The sequence below is a fragment of the Lactuca serriola genome, chromosome 4 (assembly GCF_051521515.1).
Source record: "Lactuca serriola cultivar US96UC23 chromosome 4, Lser_US96UC23_V15, whole genome shotgun sequence".
NCBI classification, from domain to species: domain Eukaryota; kingdom Viridiplantae; phylum Streptophyta; class Magnoliopsida; order Asterales; family Asteraceae; genus Lactuca; species Lactuca serriola.
Genome location: NC_136411.1, coordinates 57380810 through 57408458, shown reverse-complemented (window position 1 = coordinate 57408458; position 27649 = coordinate 57380810). Strand labels below are relative to the sequence as shown.

General features: G+C 37.1%; 1 protein-coding gene across 1 annotated transcript; it reads left to right on the top strand.

The window, feature by feature from the left end:
* Window positions 1-12319: 12319 nt before the first annotated feature.
* On the top strand, window positions 12320-12901 carry LOC145098404 (uncharacterized). Its single transcript, XM_079036035.1, has one exon. The coding sequence runs from the start codon at window positions 12320-12322 to the stop codon at window positions 12899-12901; it is 582 nt and encodes a 193-aa protein (XP_078892161.1).
* The last annotated feature ends 14748 nt before the right edge of the window (window positions 12902-27649 follow it).

The following is a 27649-nucleotide window of genomic DNA, read 5'->3' as shown; positions in this document are numbered from 1 at the left end:
TAGACAGTCCAGTGGAACACTAGCAGGCTCGCAACCTGTAGGTGTTTGTGAACGATATGTTCACCGGTGTACTCCATCCCCCACATGGTTGCCTTTAGGACATTTATTGCTGAGGAATCCCCTTAGCAATAGTGTCCGTCCCGATGATGATCCTTAGGCTAGGTCCCTTATGATAGGTGTTTAGGGACATAAAGTGAGGATAACGGGAACGGGTAATCGGGTTATTGTTGATCGATGAAATTAATAAACTTATTTATTGTGGGTTGAAAACCCTATGTGCTCACCAGGCTCCCAAGCCTGACCCACTCAGTTTTATGTATTACAGGTAGTGGCGCATGAGCATAGGTGTGATGTTTTGGACGAGGGATTACGGATATAGGCCTGTAGATATGAAATAATGTAGTAAGGCTTATAATGTACTGTTTATGCTTTTGATCTGTACGAACATGACATCCCGAGTCTTTTAATGAAATACATTTCTATGGAAATGATTTTGATAAATCTTTATCATATTTTTGTTTTGGGACAAATTTCGCAACACTTTCATTTAAAATGTAACTCTGATTTTTAAACAAAGCATAAACAAACCGGTCTTTTCTGGCCGTGATTTTGGGGATGTCACAATATCTCATACCAATCATAAAAATCGATTTTAGGCATTGAAAACAAGTTATGGTAGTTATCCAAATAAAAAACTAGCCAAAAATCAAAAATCCCGACAACAGATCATTGGACTTGCCATGTCCACTATGGAAAACGTCGAGTTCATGCAACTCATCGAGTCCATACATGGACTCGTCGAGTAGACCTGTCAAACAGTAAAATTCTTGACTTTTTGATCCTTTAGCAGTTCACGTTTGCATCTATTTAATTGAAAAACGACCAAGGCTCTGATACCACCAATGGGTTTTGATCATAACTGATGGGTTTTATACAAAAGAACATCCTATGTGCTCATGCAAACCCTAAAGCTTGGATCTAGGTTTCTCTATTGTACATGCAATTCATCCAACACTTATGAACCCTAGATCTAGCATACATATTCGAAATTATCATATAGGATCAGATATGGATGATTACCCTCTTCAAGAATGGTCTGAATCTTCTTCTCTTAGAGCTTGGAGTCACAAATGTCACTCCTCTAATGGCTTACAAACACCACAATCAAGAGGATGATATTGGAGAGAGGGGAGGAGGAGGCATAATTTTGGATATGAACTTTTCTAGGGTTTCCAGTCACCGAAAACTGATGCCCTAGGGGTCTATTTATACTTGTGCTTCTAGGGTTTCAGTCAAAACCCTAATAGACAGCTTAGGCCTTAACCAGTCAATGGAACCTTCGGGAATAAGGCCTCCTTGGACGAATTCAAGATGGGCTTCATCTTAATTTTGTCCATGCCTTAGTCCATAAGGATTCTCAGCCCAAAACTCAATCATCTTATAGTTGTAGTCCAGACCCTTATATTTAATTGATCTCTTTTAGCCACCAAATTTTTTCTTAATTAATTCATGAGTAATCTTAATTAAATAATATGATTTCTCTTTTAATATATTATTCTCATAATATGTTAATAAACCATAATATCCTCTTTCTCCATAAATCATCTTGTCAAGTTGGTTTGGTGAAGGCAACCCAAAAGGACCATGCACAACCGGGTCAAGTATATACCAAATATAATTACAGGCTTAGACACTAATCCAACAGTCTCCCACTTGGATAAGTCTAGTAACTACAAATGTAAGTACAATCTGATTAGAAATCGTAGCTCTCAAAGATGTTGTTGAACTCTGATCTTATCAGTAACTTATCCTTTAGATAAGGGATCGTATAGTCCTCCGTTCTAGAGATCGTGCGGACAATTACATGTAACATAGTCATACTTATTGTCCAGCAGTTTGTTTCTCGATATTTGATTCGTCTGACATAGAACTTAATTGAACACATCAATTTAGTCCTGACCGGGCACGACACATAAGTCAAACCAAATCATCGAGGGGCCCAGATATCGCTTTTACCCTCTTAGGATAAACGGAACAGATAAACTTTGACTTATATGCATTTAGCATTCACTCATCAAATCATGCACACCAATGTGTTTTATAACATCAAGTTACTAATGTGTTTACGCATTATCAATGCACAACCAACTCGCAAATGATAAACCATATATCTAGGTTTTAAGACCATATGATATTATCGTCTTGCGATCACTCGTGACAAATTCCATGAAGTGATGCCAGCAAGCGCAGGTTTCATCCAATACTCAAATCATATTCATAAGCACTCATGAACGTTGCAATAAACCTTTGATATGTCTAATACACTTTAGACAATCTAAAAACCAAATCATGACAATCTTCTTTCATAACTACTCCCAAAGTACGAGCGACTGTGGAACGTTCGAATAATCTTATTATTCAGGAAGTCAAAACATGCAAAGTGAAACAATAGGTAAACAATTAACAAAAGACAGTAAATTTACTTATAAATAATACTCCTTTATTTAATCATCAAATGTCAATTACATTTATCTATTACACGTTTTGAAGCTATCTAATGTAAACTAATATCGTCTTTCAGCTCGATGCTCCTAGCATGCTGCAAGTGCTTAACCCTACTCAGTCCCTTCGTAAGGGGATCTGCTGGGTTATCCTCCGACAATACCCTCTTTACTACGAGGAGTCCCTCTTCCACCTGATGCCGAATAAAATGATATTTTTTGTCGATATGTCGAGATCTGTCATGATCCATCGGTTCCTTGGTTAAGGCAACCGCTCCTTCATTATCACAAAAAATTTCCATTGGCTCCTTTATGGTTGGAACAAATCCAAGGTCTCCAATGAAGTTCTTCAATCATATCGCCTCCTTTGACGCTTCGCTTGCCGCAATGTACTCTAATTCACACGTTGAATTATCTATGGTCTCCTGCTTGGAACTTTTCCAAGTCACTGCTCCTCCATTAAGAGTAAAGACCCAGCCCGACTGCGAACGGTAGTTATCCCTGTCGGTTTGAAAACTGGCGTTACTATACCCTCGCACCCTTAAGTCATTACTCCCATCTAGGACTAGAAACCAATCCTTGGTCCTCCGAAGGTACTTAAGAATATTCTTGACTGCAGTCCAATGTGCTTTGTCAGGGTTCCCTTGATATCTGCTGACCATGCTTAAAGTGAAGGCCACATCAGGGCGAGTACAAGTCATAGCATACATAATCGATCCAACTACGGAAGTGTATGATACTCGACTCATCTTTGCTATCTCAACTTCGGTACTCGGGCTTTGAGTGTTACTCAACTTGGCATTACTTTGGATTGGTAGATCCCCCTTCTTGGAATTCTCCATACTAAAACGCTTTAGTATCTTGTCCAACTAAGTATTTTGACTAAGTCCTGTTAGTCTTTTACTTATGTTTCTCACTATCCTTATTCCCATAATATAGGCAGCCTCTCCGAGGTCCTTCATAGCGAAACACTTCCCAAGCCAGGACTTGACTTCCTGCAGCGTCGGAATGTCGTTTCCTATGAGTAGTATGTCATCGACATACAATACGAGGAAGCTAACTATACTCCCACTGGCTTTGATATATACACAAGATTCATCCTTGCTTCGCAGAAAACCAAACTCTTTGACTTTCTCATCAAAACAAAGATTCCATCGGTGAGATGCTTGTTTCAATCCATAAATGGACTTCTCAACCTTACACACTCTATTAGGGTGCTTTGCATCGACAAAACCCTCTGGCCGATTCATGTAAACATTCTCATCCAACTTTTTGTTAAGGAAAGCGGTTTTGACATCCATTTTCCATATCTCATAGTCATGAAATGCAGCAATGCTAGCATCATCTTAATAGACTTTATCTTTGCAACTGGTGAGAAGGTCTCATCATAGTCAACTCCGGGAGTTTGAGTGAAACCCTTCACAACCATTCACGCCTTATAGGTGTGTACCTTTCCATCCATGTTGGCCTTCTTCTTGAAGATCCACTTGCACCCGACCGTCTTACGACCTGGCACATTGTCAACCAAATTCCAAACTTAATTGTCATACATGGACTGAATCTCGCTGTTAATAGCCTCTTTCCATTTTGTAGACTCCGGGCCTGCCATGGCTTCCTTGTAGCTGTTAGGTTCATCCAAATTTATTAATGTAAAATCACTAATAAACGTATCACCCTCCCTTGTTATATGAAAACCATACAACACAGGTGGAACACTAACTCTACTGGAACGTCTAAGAGGTAAGGATTCATCATTCAATTCAACCGGAATTTCCTCCTCGGGTTGAGCGCCAGTGTTAGAGGTTCCTTCATCGCTCGACTCTTGAAGCTCTTCAAGATCGATTTGCCTCCCACTGTCCCCTTGGCTTATGAGTTCTCTCTCTTGGAAAACTCCTCTCCTTGCAACAAATACAACATTGTCACTCGGTCTATAGAAGAGATATCCAAAGGACTTCTATGGGTAGCCAATGAAAATACACCGCTCATTACGAGGCTCGATCTTTTCGTGAGTCTCTCGTCTTACGAAATCCTCGCAACCCCAAACCTTGATATGTGCCAACGAGGGAGCTTTCCCTGTCCACATCTCGTGAGGTGTTTTGGCAACCTTCTTCGTAGGGACTAAGTTAAGGATATGGGCGGCATTCTCTAAAGCATACCCCCATAATGAGATAACTAGCGAAGCACGGCTCATCATGGAACGAACCATGTCTAGCAAGGTTCGATTACGCCTCTCAGCCACACCATTCAACTGCGTTGTCATAGGTGGCGTCAATTGCGAAACGATTCCGCATTCCTTAAGGTAGTCGTGGAATTCAAGACTTAGGTACTCTCCACCTCGATTGGATCGAATCATCATTGATTTTCCTGCCCAACTGATTCTCCACTTCTTGTTCAAACTCTTTGAACTTTTCAAAGGTTGCTGACTTGTGCTTGATTAAGTAGATATACCCATATTTGCTATAATCATCAGTGAAAGTCACATAGAAGCGACTTGCATCCCTTGTGGTGGATCTAAAGGGCCCACACACATCGGTGTGTATGCGATCCAATAAACCCTCACCCATTTCACAAGTGCCAGTGAAGGGTGACTTGGTTATCTTTCCAAGCAAACAAGACTCGCACACGTCATCGTCCCTAAGGTCAAATGACTCCAACACTCCATCCTTTTGGAGTTGAGCTATGTATTTCTTGTTTACATGTCCAAGACGACAATGCCACAAGCATGCTTTGTCCAACCCATTGGAAGAATCAATACATAACACATAATTTCCTAAATTGTATACAACCATTATAGTTTCATATATTCCATTACAAGGCAATGCTTGAAAATATAAAACACCATTAAGACAAGCATTAATAGAACCCTTTTCATTATCAAATGAATATCTAAAACCTTGTCTATACAAACCATGAAAAGAAATGATGTTTCTTGCCATATCTGGCGAATAGAAACAATTATTTAAATCTAGTCCTAATCCATTACGAAGCACTAAGGAATAAACTCCAATCTTGGTGCCATGCGACGATCTTCTGTTCCCCATGATCTAGTTTATCTTCCCATGCTCCACATCCCTATTTCTTCTTAGGCCCTGCAAATCAGAACAAATGTGAAAACCACATCCTGTATCAAGTACCCAAGAAATAGCATGTGATGAATCATTAGATTTAATAGTGTAAATACCTACGTAGGACGACTTGATCTTTCCATCCTTGATATCTTGTAGATACTTTGGGAAATTTCGTTTCCAATGCCCTATTTCGTGGCAATGATGGCACTCTTGTGTTTAGCAGAACCAGCCTTGGTTCCACTAGAAGAGGTGCCATCATGGGACTTTCCCTTATGATGGCTCTTTGAGGGAGCCTTCCTCTTCTTACCCTTCCCTTGCCCAATTGCCAAGATTGGGGCAACAACGGGAGTAGGAGTTTGTGCAATGGACTTGTCCTTGAGGTTACTCTCAGCAGTCCTCAATACACCTTGCAACTTGCTCAATGTGACCTCCTCTTTATTCATGTGGTAGGTTATGCGAAACTGGTTGAAGCAGGGTGGCAGCGAATGTAGAACGATGTCAATCGTCATCTCTTCATCGAAGTTAACATTTAACTTCAGCAGGCGGTCAACATACCTCTGCATCTTCTACAGATGAGCGGTGACAGACTCTCTGTCTCTCATCATTGTCGTGATCATCGAAGTGATGATCTCGTACCTCTCATGCCTCGGACTTTGGTGATACCTTTCCACCAAGTCCTGATGCATTTCATAGGGATAGAAGTCCTTGTAGAACTTTTGTAGTTTGGCAATCATTGTCGCTAGCATGATGCAATGGACTTTTGTGGCATCACGCTCATGGGCCTCAAAGGTAGCGATCTCTTCGGGAGTGGCAGTGTTCATGTCCACCTCTTTCAGCTCCTTATCGAGGATATATTCTTTGTCCTCGTAGCGGGTGACCATTCTTATGTTACAAATCCAATCATTGAAATTGTTTCTGTCTAATATCACCCTCCCACACAAGTTCATGAGTGAGAACGAGTCGGAGGCGTTTGAGCCGGAAGCATTGTTGTTCAAGTTCGATATCTGAAAAGGAAAAGAGACAAAGTTTGATTAGACAAGAATTCTCAATAAAACACCCAAATGAAATATCAGGGCTAGGATCCAACAACATTATTTTGAATTTAGAAGAGGGATGCTATAATCTAAACAACAAATAATTTGAAGGTAAGTGAATGACGATTCACTAGTTTCCACCATAAAAACAAATTAAAATTAAGTTTTAAATGTATTGAAAACTCCTAGATCTTTTGAGATTCATTTAACTTTTCAATGGCATGTTTAAATCTAGATATGCCCCTGACGTTTGTGACTGATATGTAGAGGATCACAAAGCGGGTGTCAATATCCATGCAAATGTACATAGTGCCCTCATTGTTACAGTCACCTATTCGACGTTCCAGTTAACCATACATGCTCCATCGAACTATGACAAACATCGATTCACCCTTTGCCATCTTTTCTTAGAGACAAATTAGTGTGCCGGTTAACCACACAAGCTCCACTAACGTCTTTGCAAGGGTACAAAGTGAAATTTCATGGAATTGCATCAATTCATTTTTGCCTAAAGTAACTAAGATTGGGAGTTTTGTAAAACCATTTAGTTACTTTATAAATTCATTATACTTCTAATGAGGAAAGGGTTGGCCTATCCTACCCGTTCGGATAACGAACCTCCATCAATCAAGGAAGTGGTGGGTGGGAATGGACACCCATTAAACGACAATTTTATAGGCCATAATGTTATACCCCTCTTATAGATCGGCTTTGTGAATGAGGCCTACTAACGGTAAGACTAACATTTAAGTTATACATATATAATAATTATTCTTATAATATTATAATAGTATAGGGTGACTTTTAAACTTCTAAAATTCTAGGGTTTGGAATTTAGTAGTTTCAAATTAAATTTTTAATTAAAAAAAAATAATTCCAAAACTTGAGGGCAAGTTTTGAACTTTTTCAAAACACATAAGATCTAATAGCAAATAATTTAAATCGAACATTTAATTTAATGATTATTAAAATTAGACCGATTCCATTTTCTTCACAAGATAATTCATCAAATAATTCAAATAATCAAATTTTATCATATAAGGAATTTATTATTCAATTAATTGGTAATTATCTTTTGTTTTGGTAAGGATAATCACATAATAATAATAAAATTCGGATTTTATTAGTCAAAAATAGTTTTGGTGATTATCCTTCAGCAAAACAACAAGAAATCCCGAGTTTCCCTTTGTCTGACTCCCCGACTCGCAGAGTCACACACTGGACTCGCCAAGTTGGGCCGACTCGCCGAGTCCAGCAAGCAACTCGTCGAGTCAGGTCAGGCAGAGCGCAGAAAAACGATTTTCAGCAAGATGAACATACAGGGTATCAATGCAATAGAAACCAATCAAGGCTCTAATACCATTGATGAGTTTTATACAAAAGAACATCTTATGTGCTCATGCAAACCCTAAAGCTTGGATCTAGGTTTCTCTATTGTACATGCAATTCATCCAAGACTTATGAACCCTAGATCTAGCATACATATTTCGAAATTATCATATAAGATCAGATCCGGATGATTACCTCTTCAAGAATGGCTTGAATCTTCTTCTCTTGGAGCTTAGAGTCACAAATGTCACTCCTAATGGCTTACAAACACCATAAGCAAGAGGATGATATTGGAGAGAGGGGAGGAGACACAATTTCGGCTATGAACTTTTCTAGGGTTTCCAGTCGCCGAAAACTGATGCCCTAGGGGTCTATTTATACTTGTGTTGCTAGGGTTTCAGTCAAAACCCTAATGAACAGCTTAGGCCTTAAGCAGTCCAAGGAACCTTCTAGAATAAGGCCTCATTGGACGAATTCAAGATGAGCTTCATCTTAATTTTGTCCATGCCTTAGTCCATAAGGATTCTCAGCCCAAAACTCAATGATCTTATAATTGCAGTCCAGTCCCCTATATTTAATTAATCTCTTTTAGTCACCAAATTAATTCTTAATAAATAATATGATTTCTCTTTAATATATTATTCTCATAATATATTAATAAACCATAATATCCTCTCTCTCCATAAATCACCCTGTCAAGTTGGTTTGGTGAAAGCAACCCAAAAGGACTATGCACAACCGGGTCAAGTACATATCAAATATAGTTACGGGATTAGACACTAATCCAACAATAACAACATTCCTATGGTGTACATGCAGCCCTAATTGCTTTGGATCTAAGTTTTTCTCTATTGAACATACAACTATAAATACCAAAGCAATAACCCTATGAACTAGCATACATAATTCGAAAATCACATATGATAAGCGTTAGGAACTTTACCTTACTTGTTATGTAGCAATAACAAGAACAATCCTTCTTGATCTTAACTTCTGAAAGCCTAGTGCCCCAAGTGTTGCACCTCTAATGGAGTCACAAACACCTAATGCAAGAAGAATGACTTGGGAGAGGGAAGAATTCAGCTAGGGCAACTCCAAGAAGCATAGGTCGAATTCCTTAGACTAGAGGGGTTTATATAGTTGAGGGTTGCTAGGGTGTTCAGGTGGAAACCCTAATTCCTTACTTAGGTAGCAAGCAGCCCATGAACTCCTTCCTTAAAGCCCATGGATGAAATTCAAAGGCTTCCCTTATTGGATTTTGTCCACTTCACTCTATGGAGTCCATCAGCCCAATTTTGCAACTATCAATATTTTGCAAAACCAGTCCTTCAATTATTAATCAGTTACTTTAATCCCAAAATTAATAGTAGATCAATTTGTGATTAATTACTAATTAATAATATGATTTCCAAATAATATATTAATCTTGTAATATATTAATAAAACCATTTTGAGTACCAATTTATTATGTATATAATAAATCCTACTCTCTCCTCTTGTCATCCTATCAAGTTGCATGAGTGAAGGCAACCCAAAAGGACCATCTCATAATCAAATCAAGTACATACCAAAAATAGTTATGGGGTTAGACACCTAATCCAATAGTCCCTACAACAAAAGGCTTTGCTCACGATTCCGAGCACACATTAATGTCGAGTATTACGGTTGGAACATGATGATTAAGTACCTATTCTAATACATTTCCAAGGGAGAAGACCGTGTCAGATACTTTATCCAGAAGGCAGAAGTATCTCACAAATCGAGTACCAAGACATCTTCAGTTGGATGTACCCCCTCCAAAAATGAAAAAACTCAGCCTATAAATGAGGCCCAAAACTTTTTGGATGGTCGGTACATATGCCCACATGAGGAATCATGGCGCATTCTACACTTTCATACACACCATCGACACCCACCCGTTCAAACCCCATCTGTACATGAGGAAAACATGCAACATATAATTTTTAAAGGCGACAGTATGATACCCGAGTGTAACACACCAAAATAAGGTATGCATCGATAGCCCTTACTTTGATTGAATTATCAAAGCTAGCCCTTAATTGACAAAAAGGTGGAAAATGAGTATGTGGGGCGTACACGTGTATATGCTCAGCATAATCATATGCGTATTATGAACGTCGAGGCCACCTAGTACCTTGTGCATACCAGAGGGTATGACGGGCGTACTAGGCTCAAAATGAAAACTCTAATTGTATGGTGTGTCCTTATTTAAGGAGCATGATGGCCTCATTTCCAGCCACCATTTCCAGTCTTCAAGTCCCCTCAAAACCCTAATTGCCGTTTCTTAGATTGAGTGGCCATTTGAAGCTTTTGAGTGATCTTTGTGGGATTCTTTGGGTGAAGAAGGAGCCTTGAAGAGAGTGGATTTGGTGTCCAAGCTTTGGATCTCAGTTTCCCTGTGGTTGGTGCTCATTTGGAGGTATCAAGCTCAAAGCTTTCTCATTATTTTAATTTGTGCATATTGTGGTTGATTTTAAGGTTTATGTCCCAAAGCTTGGAACTTTATGAGTTTGTTGAATTCCAAAGCATAATATATGTCCCTTTTAAGTGTCTCTAGTTGAATGCACTCATAAAAATGGGATCTTGGACGTCAAGATCTCCCCATGCATGATATATGAGAACTTTTGTGAGTAAAGAGTGAGAGTTTATGAGTTTTAGACTTGCTCAGCCATGCTAAGGCTTAAAGTCACAAACTTTATGGAGTATTAGCCTTTAGTGAGTGCAGATCTGAGATTATAGCTATGGTCTTAACGGATTGAGAGCAGGAGAGTGGAAAAAGTAAGTCTGGGACGTACGCTGAGCGTACTCCCAGCTACGTGAAGCGTAGCATCGAAGTTACCCAATGCATGCATGGTGAAGTAGTACGCCTAGTGTAAAGGGATGTACGTCCATCATACACGCTTGGTGTTGACTTTTATGGTTTGGAGGCCGTGGAAGGGTAAAATGGTCTTTTATCCTTCTGACAATTTGTAGAGGGTTTAGCCTAACATCTATGAGGGTTGTTTATTAATTAGATTTAATTACAATATATGTTAGGCGGATGCTAGACCAGTGGTTCGAGTATGAGACATATTTGCTTTACTTACGAGGTGAGTCTTCTCACTATACTTACCTGAGTGGTAATACTGTGTGACCGGAGGGTCTTATTTGAGTTATCGACCGGAGGGTTCTATGTGATTATATTGAGTTATGTGATATTATGCATTTTGTCTTTGTGACATATGCTATATTATTTTGTGCCTTACTGAGTTAGGACCGGATGGTCCAACCCGAGCTGTGAGACTGGAGGGTCTTCACTGAGATACAAGACTGGAGGGTCCAACTCGAGTTGTGAGACTGGAGGGTGTTCACTGAGACACATGATCGTAGGGTCCACACCGAGCCGTGAGACTGGAGGGTCCTCACTAAGACGTATGACCGGAGGGTCCTTGCCGAGCTATAGCCATGAGAGGCTTATTATTTGTGTATGTGGTATTTTGGGGAACTCTCTAAGCTTCGTGCTTACTTTGTTGTGTGATATGTGTTTCAGGTACTTCTCAAGATCGCGGGAAGGCACCGACTTGACTGTACACACACCTGTTCGAGATTATGTTGAGGATTATGGGATATCATCAGTCATATTATTAAAATGTGTTTTGAAAACTGATACATTTGTGATTTTTTTGAAATGTGATATTGAGTTTTATGTGGTTTAAAAATGAAAATGTTGTTTGAAAAATCATGGTGTTACACCGAGGTGCTGTCCAATCCCATTACTGGTAAAACCACCCTTCTCGAGTGGTTTCACAGCAATGCGATAGACCCAAAAGGACGTGATCTCACATTCCCAGAGTATCCAAAATCTTACAAATGGGACAGCTCATCTAAGTCGTGGAGCAAAAGAGCTGATGAATCGTAAAAAATTGTTGGTCGGCTTGTATTCGTGCATCCTTCCTCTAGTGAATTGTTTTACCTGTGGATGCTACTTTGTCATCAGAAGGGATGTACATCTTTTAAAGACTTGCACACCGTGGCTGGTACAGTTCATCTGACTTTTAGAGGCACTTGCAATGCACTTGGATTGATTGGTGATGATATTGAATTGCTTACCGCTTTCACTGAGGCATCGGTTTGGGTAAATTCACCACAGTTACGATCCCTTTTCTGCCACTTGTTGCTTTTCTATGAGGTCAGTAACCCGCGTTTGTTGTGGGAAACTGCATGTGAGAAAATGAAATAAGATTACTTACATAGACTTAAACAACAAATGCTAGATAAAAACATTGATGCCACCAACGACATAATCCAGCAACAACTGCTTCATGAATTAGAGCACACACTTCGTTCCTCTTTACCATCTTAATCATTGGCATATTTTGATCTTTCGATGCCGTCGGGCGACGTTGTTGCTATTTTTCAAAATCGACTGTTGCTTAAGAAAATGAGCTATGACAAGGAGTCCCTACGGAAGCAACACGCTGAACTACTACCACAACTAAACAACGAGCAAATGTCAATCTATGAAGCAGTTGTGACATCTGCAGCAAACAAAAAACAACTACTTATGTTTGTTTACGAACGCGGTGGTAACAGAAAGACGTTTTTATGGACCACGATTCTCTCGTATTTTAGATCGATAGGGAAAATAGTTGTGGCTGTTGATACCTCTAGAATCGCGTCGTTGTTGTCGCCTTCTGGAACAATAGCACATTTGAGGTTCAAGATACCTATCGACTTCACTAAAAAAATCATGCGATACAAAAAAGAGAACATTACTCGGGGAGCTTATGCAGCGTACATCGCTCATCATAGGGACGAAGCGCCAATGAGTGACAGAAGGTGCTTTGAATTTCTAGATCATTCTCTTTGGGATGTCCTAGACTGTGATGAGCATCCATTCGGAGGCATTTCCGTACTGCTTGGTGGTAACTTCCGACAAACTCTTCCTGCGCTGCCAAAGAGTACATAGGCATAAATTTTGACTTGACTTTGCCAAGTTCATACCTATGGTCGTGTTTTGAAATTCGCATTTTACGTAAGCACATGAGACTACATTCCTCCGAAATAACTGACGTCATTACACTGTGTACAACTGAATAATGGGGATGGACTCATAGGAGTACCTGACAAAGACGACCCACGGGACATAAGTTGGATACGAATTCTAGATTCACTCTTAATATCACTTGGTCCCAACTCTCTGCAAACCTATCCAACTGGCATACACCTTTCCGTAAGAGCAATTGTTTTTCCTACAAATGAACTAGCCGATGACATAAACACTCACATTTTAAAAATGATCTCACATTTTAAAAATGATCAACACAACTACCAGGACATATAATAGTACATACATGATGAAGCCAAATGGAAAGCACACATCTGATTTGGAGGGCCTGTACCCGGTCGAATACCTAAACCAACTAAACTTTGCAGGAATACCACCACACACGCTTACACTTAAAGTAAACTCTCATATAATGTTGTTAAGAAACGTCAATCAGATAGAAGGTTTATGTAATGGTACCCGCCTAATTGTGTCCAAGTTGTTACCAACCGCCATTGAAGTTACCATAATAATTGGCACCTGCATCGGAAAAAGTAGATATATACCACACATATAATTCATACATAAGTCATCAGATATGTCATTCACCTTTTCATGAAAACAATTCCAAATCAAAGTATGTTATTTCATGACCATTAACAAAAGTCAGGGATAGTCACGCAGAATTGACATCTATTTATCGCAACCCGTTTTCGCACACGGACAACTTTACGTAGCCCTATCCAGAGTGACATCTCCAAATTATGTAAAAATACTCACAGACAGTACCGACCCGATCATACACAATGAAACAAAAAACATTGTCTTTAAATATCTATTGTAGAAAGTTACTTCTAATGAGGTCTACAGTATCACTAACGAACATTGTTTCCATATTGTCAAAATCATTATCAACTGTTTTCTAAAAATTAATACTAACGTTTTTCTTATCCTTCATATATGCACCAAGTTTTACATGTTTACAAAATTTGGGTAGAATTTTAACCACACACTCACCAGTATAGAATACTCATTTCCACATTTTTCCTCCAATTAGAGAATAGTAGCAAATCATGAGTAGCATCTCCGAACTGAAGTGTAAAGGTATTGGAGGCCCATATAGGTGAGAATACTACGTAAATGAAGGCACGACGTCCGACGATATGAGACTTGGTACCTAGCTATCGACAGAGTTGTAAGTTGTCGATAACTCGCATCTAAATTAATTACAAATAACCACCAGGTTGCACCCGTTTAATCTTATAACCATCCATATGTACAGGGAGAGGCCATACATATTCTTGGGCAGCGGACCAGTCAGAGCTACATTGAGTTCATTCTTAATGTTTCAGAGTGTTACACCATATCGGAATACAATTGCCCTCAGTTGGATAGGCATCAAAAACTTCTGGAAAATGACTTCTACATTGATGTCGGCCTCATCGCCGTCATAAAACCGCTTCCAAACACAATAACCATACCCAAAAATTGGTTTCGATTTGTCTCTAAATCACATCTCATAGAGCTTGGAGAAAACCCACCTTATTATCCAGGTACCGACCTCACACCCCCATCCCATTCTATATCCCTTGCTTACACACTTAGATTTACTTTCGTGTAAACTACATTGGTGTCATATCGAAGATCAGGGATTGCAGGAAACAGAATGGAGAATCATTTGTGTTACTCATCCTAACATACAAAAGGTTTACATCACATCCAACCAACTACAATTCTCCTTCTCCTCATACCCATTTAATACCGACACCATATCTAAATTGCTTAGTGGTAGCGAAATCGCAATCAACCTGTGGAAAGAATGCATAGCCAATCTACAAAAATTCAACGATGACCACTTACATCCACCACCCACTACGATAGTTGTTGCAGTCACGAACTTAAAAGCCTCAATATCTAATGGTAATTTTCATACACAACCCTATATATACATAAATTCCATAACTGCAACAGTCTCGCTACTACTAATTCTAATGTCCAACTTTCTATTTTACAAGAGCATTACGCCATGGATCATCACACGGTACACATATCTATGTCAACCTACAAATACCTTAAACAACGTCCCTGATAAACATGTAAGCCATACAAATCAAAAAAACCAAAATGTTCCATACAAAACAGAATCCATACTAATAATAAGATACCATTAGCTTTACAGCACCTTCAAGACCAGTACCAACACTATCAGGAACACCCTCCACCTTATATGACATGAAAACAAAAAACATATCTGATCTCCTAGTAATATCATACTAACAGTACCTCCAATTACAAATATGTTCCGCTTTTAAACATCTACAACTAACCGGTTCACACTTACAGGATAAAACATTCATTGTACGGGACTAAATCACAAACTTCCTCTTTCAAAACAGTTGGTACCAAACAACATATCCAAATTGATAAGATCCCATCTTTAGATAGGGTCCACAGTGGTACTGTAGTGCTCACGCAGTGATAGAAAATGTGACTTAAACGTAAGCATATCTCCAAATAAACAAAACATAATTCTTCCCTGGATGTTGTTCTAACAAAATTTTTTTGGCCATAGATACAAATTCACCATCACCATCAGTGATCCTACGGACACGATATCCACGATCATGTCGCAAGCTGCTAAACTCGACACTTGAAAAGTTAATATCTGACAATCCACTCATAGAGAGAAAGATCCTACCCTCAATCATCACCAACCACAAAGGATAAACAACAAACATGCCAATCCAAATGCTTAGGGCATCCACTCCCGACAATGTATGCTTCATAATAGTAGATATCGAAGGATCCATAACCGTGCCTCAGACATCAGTCCCAACAACTCCAGTTCCAGTTCCAATTACGAGAATGCGACCACACGACAACACACCAGATTCATCCACATCTATACCACAATATGCACGCACTCTCACCTACGACCCCACATGTACATACATAAACAACAAAATTGAAAGTAGAAAAAATTACCAAAAAAAATACTAACAAATTTTACCTCATGTCTAGTAAAACCTAGGCCAACAAAAAATGCAAAGTGCACCAACAAAGAATGACCATCATGGACCATCACTCACACTCCATCTTTTGGTTGTAGAAATGTGTCTATCTTTTGTAATATAAACATATGATCATCTCCCATTTGTCACACCCCGACCGTCGACGGAAACACCGGGCGGTGTAACGTCATTTCTCGTATCATAATTATCAACTTCCTGAAAACACATGCAATCTAAACTACATCAACATAAAGTTGGTGAGTTCACAGGTTTTGATTCTGAGTAGAAATAGTACTTTTTCTCAATTCAAAAGTATAGTTTTGAAAGTATCGTTTTGACTCTCCAACATTTTGTGCGTGTGTGTGTGTATATATATATATATATATATATATATATATATATATATATCCTAGGTATAATGGTTTACTTACCAAATAAATAGTATACCTATAAGTCTCATACAAATGTTTGTAATCCCATACAAACTAAGGTTGCTACGTATAAATCTTATTTCAATTCTATACGAGTAAAACCAATACGTATAAATCTATTTCAATTCTGTATGAATAATACCGCTACGTATAAATCTATTTTAATTCTATATGAGTAAGTAGAATAGGTAAAGTGGTCTACTTAATATGCAAGTAATATACCTACTAGATTCTTATACTTAGCATATAAGTCTTTGAGAAACTTATACTTAACATTCATACTTGTATATCGACAAAGTATAATGCTTCAAAAGTTGTGCTACCATGAGTCTGTAGCTGCGACTGTATGACTTAGTTTTATACCTCTTATTATTATTACAAGGATCATACCTTGTGGTAGTTACAAGGATCACACATTGTTGTAGTTACAAGGATCACACCTTGCGGTAGTACAAGGATCACACCTTGCGGTAGTTTTCGCATGCTTCATCGACGTCGTAAGGTAGTAAATTAGGCAAGTTTTGTTGGATTAGTTTCTAAGTCCATAACTATCTTGGTATGTACTTGACTCGATGGTGCATGGTCCTTTCGGGTTGCCTTCACCAAAGCAACTTGATAGGATGAATAATGGAGAGAAATGATTAAATATGATTTATTAATATATTATGAGAATAATATATTAAAGGAGAAATCATATTGTTTAATTAATATTAGTCAAGAATTAATTGGTAATTAAATTTGTGACTAAAAGACATTAATTAAACTTAGGGACTAGAACTGTCAATTGTATGATAGTTGAATATTGAACTAATGGACTCCATATTAAAGGGGTAGACAAATTCTATGGGGAAACCCATTAGAAATCGTCCAAGGCCTTTAAGGAAGGAGCCCATGGGTTGCTTAGGGCTTAAGCATCCAAATTAGGGTTTCCTTGTTAGATAACCCTAATAGCCTCACTATTTAAAGAACCCTTATGCCCCAAAACGTGAACAAGCTTCCTTCTAGGGTTTCCACACGTTTTGGGCAGCCTCCTTCTTTTCTCTTCTTCATCCTCTTGCTTTTGGTGTTTGTGAACCATTAGAGGGGTGACATTTGTGACTCTAAGCTTTCTAAAGTCAATACAAGAAGGATTTGAGATTGTTATTGCTACATAACAATCAAGGTAATATCTTAAACCCATTCTTATGTTAATATGATTACTTGTATGCTAGAACTAGGGTTTATAGTCTTGGATAACTTGCATGTACAATAGAGAAACCTAGATCCAAGCATTAGGGTTTGCATGAGCACATAGGATGTTCTTATGGCTAAAACCCATTAGTGATATCAGAGCCTTGATTGGTTTCTATTGTATTGATGCCTTGTTAACTTGTTCATACTTGAAAAATTCGATTTTGGTGAGTCTGCCTGATGAACTCAGCGAGTCCCATTATGGACTCGGCGAGTAGGCCCCTACTCGGCGAGTCCATAGGGGTACTCAGCGAGTTCGAGCGTCAGAAAGAGGGGATTTCGGGATTTCTTGCTGTTTTACTCATGGATACTTGCCTTATCTGTTCTAGGTCATTAAAATCCGATTTTATGCAAATTTATGAGTATATCCTTGATTAAACAGAAGATAATTACCAATTGATTAGATAATAACTTCTTTATATGATTAAAGTTGATTATTTGTATTAATTGGGTAACTTATTTTGCAAGAAATTGAAATTAGGTCAAATATAGATAATGATAAAATTAATTTTTTAATTTACATTATTTGTTATTTGATCCTTGTGTTATGAAAAGTTTCAATTTTCCCCTTTAGGTTTTATAGTTTAAATTTGAACTCAAAAGTTTTTGTTTTGAAATTTAAATAGTTGAAACCCTAGTGTTTTGAAAAGTCTCAAACTTGCCCTCAAGTTTTGGAATTTAAATTTTGATTAAAAGTTTAATTTTGATGTATATTTAAATTCTAAACCCTAATGTTTTGAAATGTTTCAAAACTTGCCCTCAGGTTTTGGAATTTAAAAGTTGATTAAAAGTTTAATTTAGGAATGTTAAATTCTAAAACCCTAGTGATGTTTTGAAAAGTTCATATCGCACCCTTATGGTTTTATTAATTAATTAAGGTGTATAATTAAAAGAGGTTTAATAAATCCATAAAAGTTTTGGTTTACAATTTAATTGAATTAAAAGTATAATTGTTAAACTTGACCACCTAGTATTTTAAAAGTGTAAAATACACCCGATATTATATATAACATTAAAAGTCTAACATTATATATATGTATGAGTAAAAGTCAGTCTTACCGTTTGTAGGCCTCATTCACGAAGCTGGTCTATAAGGGGTGTTTAAGGAAATTGCCTATAAAATGGCGATTGAATGGGTATCCACTCTTACCCACCGCACTCTTGACTAGTGGAGGGTCGTTAGCCGAACGGGTAGGATAGGACAAGAAACCTTCCATTATAAGTATAATGAAGTACAAAAGTAACTAAATGTTTTACAAATTCCCAATCTTAGTTACTTTAGGCAAAAGTGAATTGATGCAATTCCATAAAATTACACTTTGTGCCATTGCGAAGACGTTAGTGGAGCGTGTGTGGTTTACCGGCACACTAAATGGTTCTAAGCAAAGGTAGAAAAGGGTGACTCAATGTTTGTCATAGTTCGGTGGAGCGTGTGTGGTTTACCGGCACATCGAATAGGTGACTGTAACATGTGGGGGCACCATGTAAGTTTGCATGGTTATTCACACCCGCTTTGTGATCCTCGGCATCCCAGTCACAAACTAGAGGGGCATATCGAGATTTGAACATGTCGTTGAAATGTTCAATGAATCTCAAAGGATCTAGGAGTTTTCATAGATTTAAAACTTAAATTTCTTTTTCGTTTTTCATGGTGGAAATTAGTGAATCGTCATTCACTTACCTTCAAATATTCTGCAGCTAGATTACGGCATCCCTTTTCTAGGTTGTAGCGTATTGTGTTGGGTCTTAGCCTTAATATCTCATTTGGTTGACTTATTAAGGACTCAATCAATCAACTAACTTGAATTTGTTTTCTCCCGTTTTGTAGATGTCAAAGTACGACAACTATGGTCTTCCCAAATCCCGTGGAACAAGCATTCCACATGAAGATGATATTCCACGATTCGATCGAGGAACGAGATATCATGCTTCACTTCCTCCACCTCCTCCAATTATTCTCCCTAACCCACAAGATCGAAGAATTGAAAGGTTCAATGTCACTAAAGCCCTATTGGAAATGAAACATGAAGATGGTAAACCCATGTGTGCCCACGTTCTAGGAATGAAATCACACATCGATAGGTTGATAATGTTGGGTACGTCATTCCCCGATAAGTTGGCTGTGAACTGGGTTCTGCAGTCACTTCCTGAATCATATAATGAGTTCAAAATAAAGTATTATATGATGGATCATGACGATAACCTCATTGACCTAACTAGCATGCTCATTGCTGGTGAATCAGAAATGATTTGGCAAAGCAATGGAGCATATTTGTTAGGAAAGTCAACCAACAATGCTTCCGAGGACGTTCTAGGAGAACTGACCTGCGTTTGCTACCAAGAGAAAGGGCGTTGGATACAAGCCTGCCCTAAGAGCCTGAAGAGTCCAGAAGATGGGAGAGTCAAAGAGTATGGTTGTGCTTCAGGTAAAATCCACTATCTAACTCCATTAAGTTCCTATTCGTTGATTCTTTATACATGATGTGATAAGATTACATTTGAATGTTTTGCAGGATCAGTGAAAAGAGAGGAAGCTTGATGAAAGAGCAAGATAAGTCTAATCACGAAGAAATGGATCTCGATCGCATGGATTTGAAGATTAGATTTTGAGCTTAGAAAGTTATGATAGAATTGTTAGGAATATTTGACTACATAGTTTTTCAGTTGATTTTTGCATTGTAAGGACAAATGTTTTCCGCTGCTTTTATGAATAAAATAAATTTTGGTTTGACTCATTTATTTATTTATTTATTTCCTTGCAATGAAATCATTATGAAAAATTGATGTTCGTGTATTTCTACAATGAGTGGATGTGATTCTTAATTATAATAATTATGGAAATGTCAAGAATTTACCAAATAGAGAGAGTTTCTCATCGCCCAAGTTTCAATTAGACAGAAACTTGGAATCATGCAACTTGGTTGCACGATGAATGAGAAATTTCATATATGGAAATTAGACTAATTCGTTGACAAAGTGTCAAGTGAAGGACTAGGAGATCGAGTACACAAAGTTGTGTGTTGATCAAGTCCACCACAAGGGTAACAAAGATATTCGTCATGATTTAATAAAGGTTAAGTAAATATAATTATAATTATAAGATTAAGTGTAATTCTGAATTGATTAAAAAAAGTTTAAATCAATAGCAGAACGAATAAGAAGAATCAAGTAGGCAGAAAGATAAAAGTTTCTCTATTCTAAGAAGAAGGAAGAGTACCTTTTATGCTTTATGATATGTCTTAATGATTAAGAACCACATCTCAATTGATCCTCTAAGTAAATCTTAGTACAATTGTATGTCTAAGAAGAGGAATTAAGAATTAAAGAAATGGTTAAATCAAGAAGTCAATCATACTTCATTCCAAAACAAGTCTTAGAGTTAAGATTGTGATATTGAGTGACAAGTATTAAGAAGATTTATAACATTCATCAAATGTAGAATTTGGAAAAAGGTTTTCTTATTCTTGCACATTTGAAATTGGTAAGTTGTGATGACTTGAATAAGACAAAGACCAACTAGGACCAATTTATGAAATGTTTTGATAAAGGCTACACTAACTCTTGAATAGTTGTTTGTCGAGAAATGTTTATTGACAAGAGAATCTTATATGTCAAGGAGTCAGTGGGAGTCTTAATGATCTTGAAAGGTTTCAAGAACTAATCAAGAATAAACCTTATCTATCATCACTAGCACACGACTTGAGGTTTACGACCTATCGTGTTGACATTACCTTGTTTATGTGCCGTTCCAATTGAGTTAATTATGCATGTGAGCCCTATGAGTTCTCATTTGAATGCATAGAAGGCAAGGACCTTATTCAATGAAAGGTAAATTGATAGGAAAGAGTGAGCTGCTTAACTACTTGGAAGACATGGTGGGCAGCCGTGTTACCATAAGGCAAGAAATCAAGATTGTTAAAAGTTCAGTCCATATGAGTTTGGATTTGTCGCAAACTTTGGTTTTGACAAATTCACATGGATAGGAACACATACACCATTAAAATCTAAGTGTCATAAGATTCCCTCCTTCATGAAAATGACTGTGCGGAATTCTTTCACTAAGGAAGATTTTAAGAAGATAGTGATTGTGAAAATTGTATTTTCGAATTCGATTATGGTTACGGTATCCCTTTCCATGATTCGAATTATGAGAGTTGGCAATTAGTCTAAATTGTTTAAGACACACATATAAACTATCTAAGGCAAAGGTGTATAAGTTTAATAAGCCTTGATAAAATATTATCAAAGCATTGGGTATTAGAAATATGAACTTAAAGAAATTCAATAGGCATTGTTTTTCTGAAAGTTAAGCTGTTTCTGAATACATGTCAAAGCTAGTGGGAGCATAAGTGTTATGTTTGTAATAATCATCGTGATAGTGGGAGCATAAATGTTATGATTGCATGATTATTAAGGCAAGTATTTCAAGTTAGCAATATTAATTATAGAAAACAAGAGTCATACTTTGCAAAGTTGTAAGGGTTGAATAGTTGTTTTGCTATAATTAAGGGAGAGAATATTATGCTTCATTTCAAATCTAAAGGCTTAGGTTTTGGAATATTAATATTTTTTAGTCAAGGATACATAGTGTGTTCTTAAATTTCGATCATGATTACGTGATTCCTCTTCATAGTTCGAATTGTGAGAACATAGCACATAAAATATTATGGTAGAAGATTGATAAAGTATCGAATCTTTATGTAAGACATTATGCATCGTGTCCCATACGCTTCGGGTATAGGATCGATTGCAAATGCTATAATATTTGACAATTCTAAAATTTTCCAAATGTCTAGCGCATTTAGAGGGAAAAAGGACAAGAATCGGTTTTGACTAAGATAATTAGACAACTGTCAAAGGACAATCCAAAGTTCGCCGAGGATTGGTCGCTTGAGAGTAGTTGAAAGTATAGTATTGGATGGACCATATCGACATTATTATGAATAGATAAGATTCTATTAAGAATGAGTTGTCATATGGAAAATATGGAAATGTTTCCATGTTGGGAGTTGGATATTGAAAATCTATGTCTACATTAGAAACTTTTATGCAAAAGGATGTTCAAAGGAATGTACTTTGAGTGAGAGACATCACATCTATGGAATTGTCTTGTAACAATCTCCGATAGAGGACTTTGTAATTTCATTGGCAATAGTCATTGTGACTTTAGTGTAGTGACATTACGAAAGGATCATTGCATAAAATGTTAGAATCTAACATATTCTATAAGTGGCAAGAATTTGATATTCTTTCACTTATGAAAAAAGGATTAGGAGTTGTGAAATGAGTATGATTGGAAATGTGTTCATTTGATCTATTTCACAAAGTAATAACCATAGGTAAACATTATGTGCATGCTAAGAGCATGGGACAAGTGTTGTAATAATTCGAGTAAGAAGTTGATTACCCGAAACGACAAATAATGAGTAATCGATATGGTGATAAATAAAAGGTGTTTTATTTATACTCAAAGGTTTGAGTCCATATGGGATTAGTATTATTCATGTGTTTCACTTTGCATGTTTTGACTTTCTGAATAATTTAATTGGTTGAGAACAGTCAAATTATTCAAACGGGCCACAGTCATTCATATATTGGAAGAAGATATGAATGAAGACTATCGTGAATTGGTGTGTGGATTGTCTTAAGTGTATTAGACATAAGCAAATGTTTGCTGCAACGTTCATGAGTGCTTATGAATACGATTTGAGCATTGGATTAAACACACGCTCACTTGGATCACTTCATGGATTGTATCACGAGTGATTAGTGAGACGATAACATCTTATATTCTTGAAACCTAGATGTGTAAGTTGTATCTTGCGAGTCGGTTGCACATTGATAATATGTAAATGCACCAGTAACTTGGTGTTATAAAACATATTGTTGTGTGTGATTCGGTGAGTGAGTGCAAGCGAGCATTGAGTCAAAGTTTATCCGTTCCTTTTATCCAAAGTAGGATAAAAGCAATATCTGTGGGCCCCTCGATGATTTAGTGATGGCACTTAAGTGCTTGGCCAAGCCGGGACTAAATTGATGTGTTCAATTGTAGTCTGTTGTCAGTTGTCATAAATTTGAATTCGGGAAACAGCACATAGACAGAGAGAATGATTTAGATCCATGTCTCAGTCTATACGATATATAGAATGGAGGAATATATGATCCCTTATCTAAAGGACACGCGTATCTGATATGATCAGAGTTGACAGCGGCTTTGGAAAGCTACGATTGTAGATCAGGATCTAAAGTGATACGTAGAATAGTTATTAGACTTATCCAAGTGGGAGACTGTTGGATTAGTGTCTAAGTCCATAACTATTTTGGTATGTACTTGACCCGATGGTGCATGGTCCTTTTGGGTTGCCTTCACCAAAGCAACTTGATAGGATGAATAATGGAGAGAAAGGATTAAATTTGATTTATTAATATATTATGAGAATAATATATTAAAGGAGAAATCATATTGTTTAATTAATATTAGTCAAGAATTAATTGGTAATTAAATTTGTGACTAAAAGACATTAATTAAACTAAGGGACTAGAACTGTCAATTGTATGATAGTTGAATATTGAGCTAATGGACTCCATATTAAAGAGGTGGACGAATTCTATGGGGAAACCCATTAGAAATCGTCCAAGGCCTTTAAGGAAGGAGCCCATGGGTTGCTTAGGGCTTAAGCATCCAAATTAGGGTTTCCTTGTTAGATAACCCTAATAGCCTCATTATTTAAAGAACCCTTATGCCCCAAAACGTGAACAAGCTTCCTTCTAGGGTTTCTACACGTTTTGGGCAGCCTCCTTCTCTTCTCTTCTTCATCCTCTTGCTTTTGGTGTTTGTGAACCATTAGAGGAGTGACATTTGTGACTCTAAGCTTTCTAAAGTCAATACAAGAAGGATTTGAGATTGTTATTGCTACATAACAATCAAGGTAATATCTTAAACCCATTCTTATGTAAATATGATTACTTTTATGCTAGAACTAGGGTTTATAGTCTTGGATAACTTGCATGTACAATAGAGAAACCTAGATCCAAGCATTAGGGTTTGTATGAGCACATAGGATGTTCTTATGGCCAAAACCCATCAAGTTCGTCACCCGAATATCGTTGGGTTGAAAGCTAGCAACCATGGGTGGGGTTGTCAACCCGTATAGATCTATAGTCTACCGTAAAACCGTTTGGGTTGTACCCAACAACCATGGATGAGGCGTTAACCCACATAGATCCATACACAACTTCCTCGCTCACACGAGATTAATGGTTATAGGTCATAGGACTTCCACTAAGATCCCCAATCTTAGATGATGAATACAATAGCTCATGTAAACTTTGACAATGTTCTATAGTTCTAACAACAAAAGCATTTTCGTGTCTAAAACCCAAAGTTACTAGACTATGCTTTTAAACATTACTCCCAATTTCATAACATTTAGGCAGTATAACAGCTATAACTTGAAGTACAACGAGGTTTTATCTTGACATAAAACCAACAATAATAACATACTTAGAAATCAATATATATAACTCTCGAGTATAGCATCGAGGCTATACCAAGGTATAAATTAGTATAATAACATGCTAACAAATTTACGATAGTTGTATGTAATAAAAATATCATATATACTCTAGGTATATTTGAGGCGAAACAACTATATCCCGGTTAATATAACTATATATGTTGATACGGACATATTATCATATAAAAATAATATTAATTTTTATTCAATATTTAGTATGTGTTTTCCCTTGAAAATATTAGAAAGTGGGACCGTAATACTCACCTTAATATCGTACTTTTACGGAATCTAACTGAAAACGTAAGCGGTTCGCGATCACCGAGTTCGGGAAGCGAAACAGCTTCAGCAAACGAGAGAGAAAGAAAGTAGAAATTGTGTAATAACCCTTGGGGTCGAAATGGTTATTTATAGGCTGATTTTTTGGCCCTCACGGCGTGAGAATGATATATTCACGTCGTGAGCTATGGCAAGAGTCATCCCGTAGCTTTAGCGCGTGTTTTCTAGCCTCGAATAGTGTCCTGCAGCGTCCTCACGTCGTGAGAAAACCTTACTCATGTCGTGGGCTTTTGGGTTATCGTCCCATAGACTTCTAGCTTCAAAATGTGGCGGTTTGACTCCTCACGTCGTGAGTCCAGTCAAATTAGGGTTTCTGACGCGTGTTATGCTCTAAGATAGCTGTAACTTCGGAAGGTCATAATTTTGCATACGAACTCCGTTTTTGACGTTCTTCATATCCACGCATAGGTATTTCCGAGTACTACAACTCTCTATTAGATTCCAATAGATAATTCTAAGCCGATTTTAAATTCCTCTTGTTATAGAGATTTTATAGTGTTAGAGTTTATCATAACTTCTTCACATGACGTCAGATTTAGACGTTCTCTATATTTTTGGAATCGTATGGATGTATACTTTGATTTATACTATAAAGTATGTATGAAAGCTCATATTTGTATTAGAATTTATCATGAACTACATAGTAAGTTTATCACATTACTTGTTTAATAAAATCACATTACATAATTGGTATAATCACATGTGATTGTTATTGACCTAATTTTGATGAGTGTTACACCCTTAGTGCCCTAAATCCTTCAAAAAAAACTTTGTTTCCATCAATCTTATGTTACTAAATTTTTTAGATGAATTCATATAAAAGTAATAACAAACTAAAACATGGGCACATACATTCATTCCAGCACACACACATACACATTAACACCTCTAAAATAGATTTTATAAACTGTAATCATTAGAAGATGCATGCCCGTTAAAAACAAGATGGCATCTGGTTTATAAATTAATATAAATAACATTCCGATCACTTAATATGTATATATTACCATAATTATAGATTAAATACCGGTGGTCATCACTTATAATGAAGCAATTTACGGATTAATATTAATAAGATGCCAATCACTTAATATGTATCCATATGTACTCATTTAAGCAAATATTGTAATCAAAATCACAATCATTGACTAGATACTGGTAGTCAAATTAATTAACACACTTCAATCAAAGCAACACCACTCACAGTCAAATAACAAATAAAACATTGACAAATACCAAAAGTAGTATCTACCAAAACAAGAAAAAAAAACATTTAATATACCTAAAACCAGCTATAGCCACCCTATACCCATCAGTTCCCAGGAGAACATTTACTTTCACATACTTAATACAACCCAACCACCACACTCATCCCCTATAAACAACCACCCACAAACCATGAACCCCCCACCACAAAAACAAAACTACCACACGACCATGAATAACATCATGCAGATGCTGGCAGAACAACTCCAAACCATGAAGACGTCCGTCACTGACCTCCAAACCACCTACACCACCATAACACATCTAGACAGACCCTGCTAGAAGAAGCTCCAAAACAACTGCCATACAATCACTTCATAATTACCATGGAACTCATCGTCGACCTTGACAAAGACACAGTGCTGATGTTGGATATGTTCGACATGATGCATGAAAACAAGATAGCTGCAGTGAACGTCTGCAACAAAATCGTCGTAGATCACCCGACACCATAAGCAACAAACATCATCCTCTTTTGCCACAAGTTTCCCACCTAACATCCTTGCTAATGTATGCATAATGTATGTAGTCTAATATGATGTAACCAACTGGTAATAAACATACCTCTTTTGATCCATCTAGTTTCCAACAGTGCATGTGTTTATTTGTATAAAAAAACCAAAGTCAACTAAAAGACACAAAACGAAAAGGACAGTCAAATCCAAAGCAATCGGCCCATGCGGAGCATAGGCAACAAATCTAGTTATTTTTATTAAAATAATCATTTATATGAGTTAGATTACTTAATTTCCATTTTTATTAAGTAAAAACATTAAACATGTATTTCTGAACACACACACACACACACACACACACATATATATATATATATATATATATATATACACATTAATCGGTAAACATATATATGTTAAATTA

Excerpts from the sequence above, each read along its gene's own strand:
- LOC145098404 (XM_079036035.1), top strand. The coding sequence starts at position 12,320 with ATGCCGTCGGGCGACGTTGTTGCTATTTTTCAAAATCGACTGTTGCTT.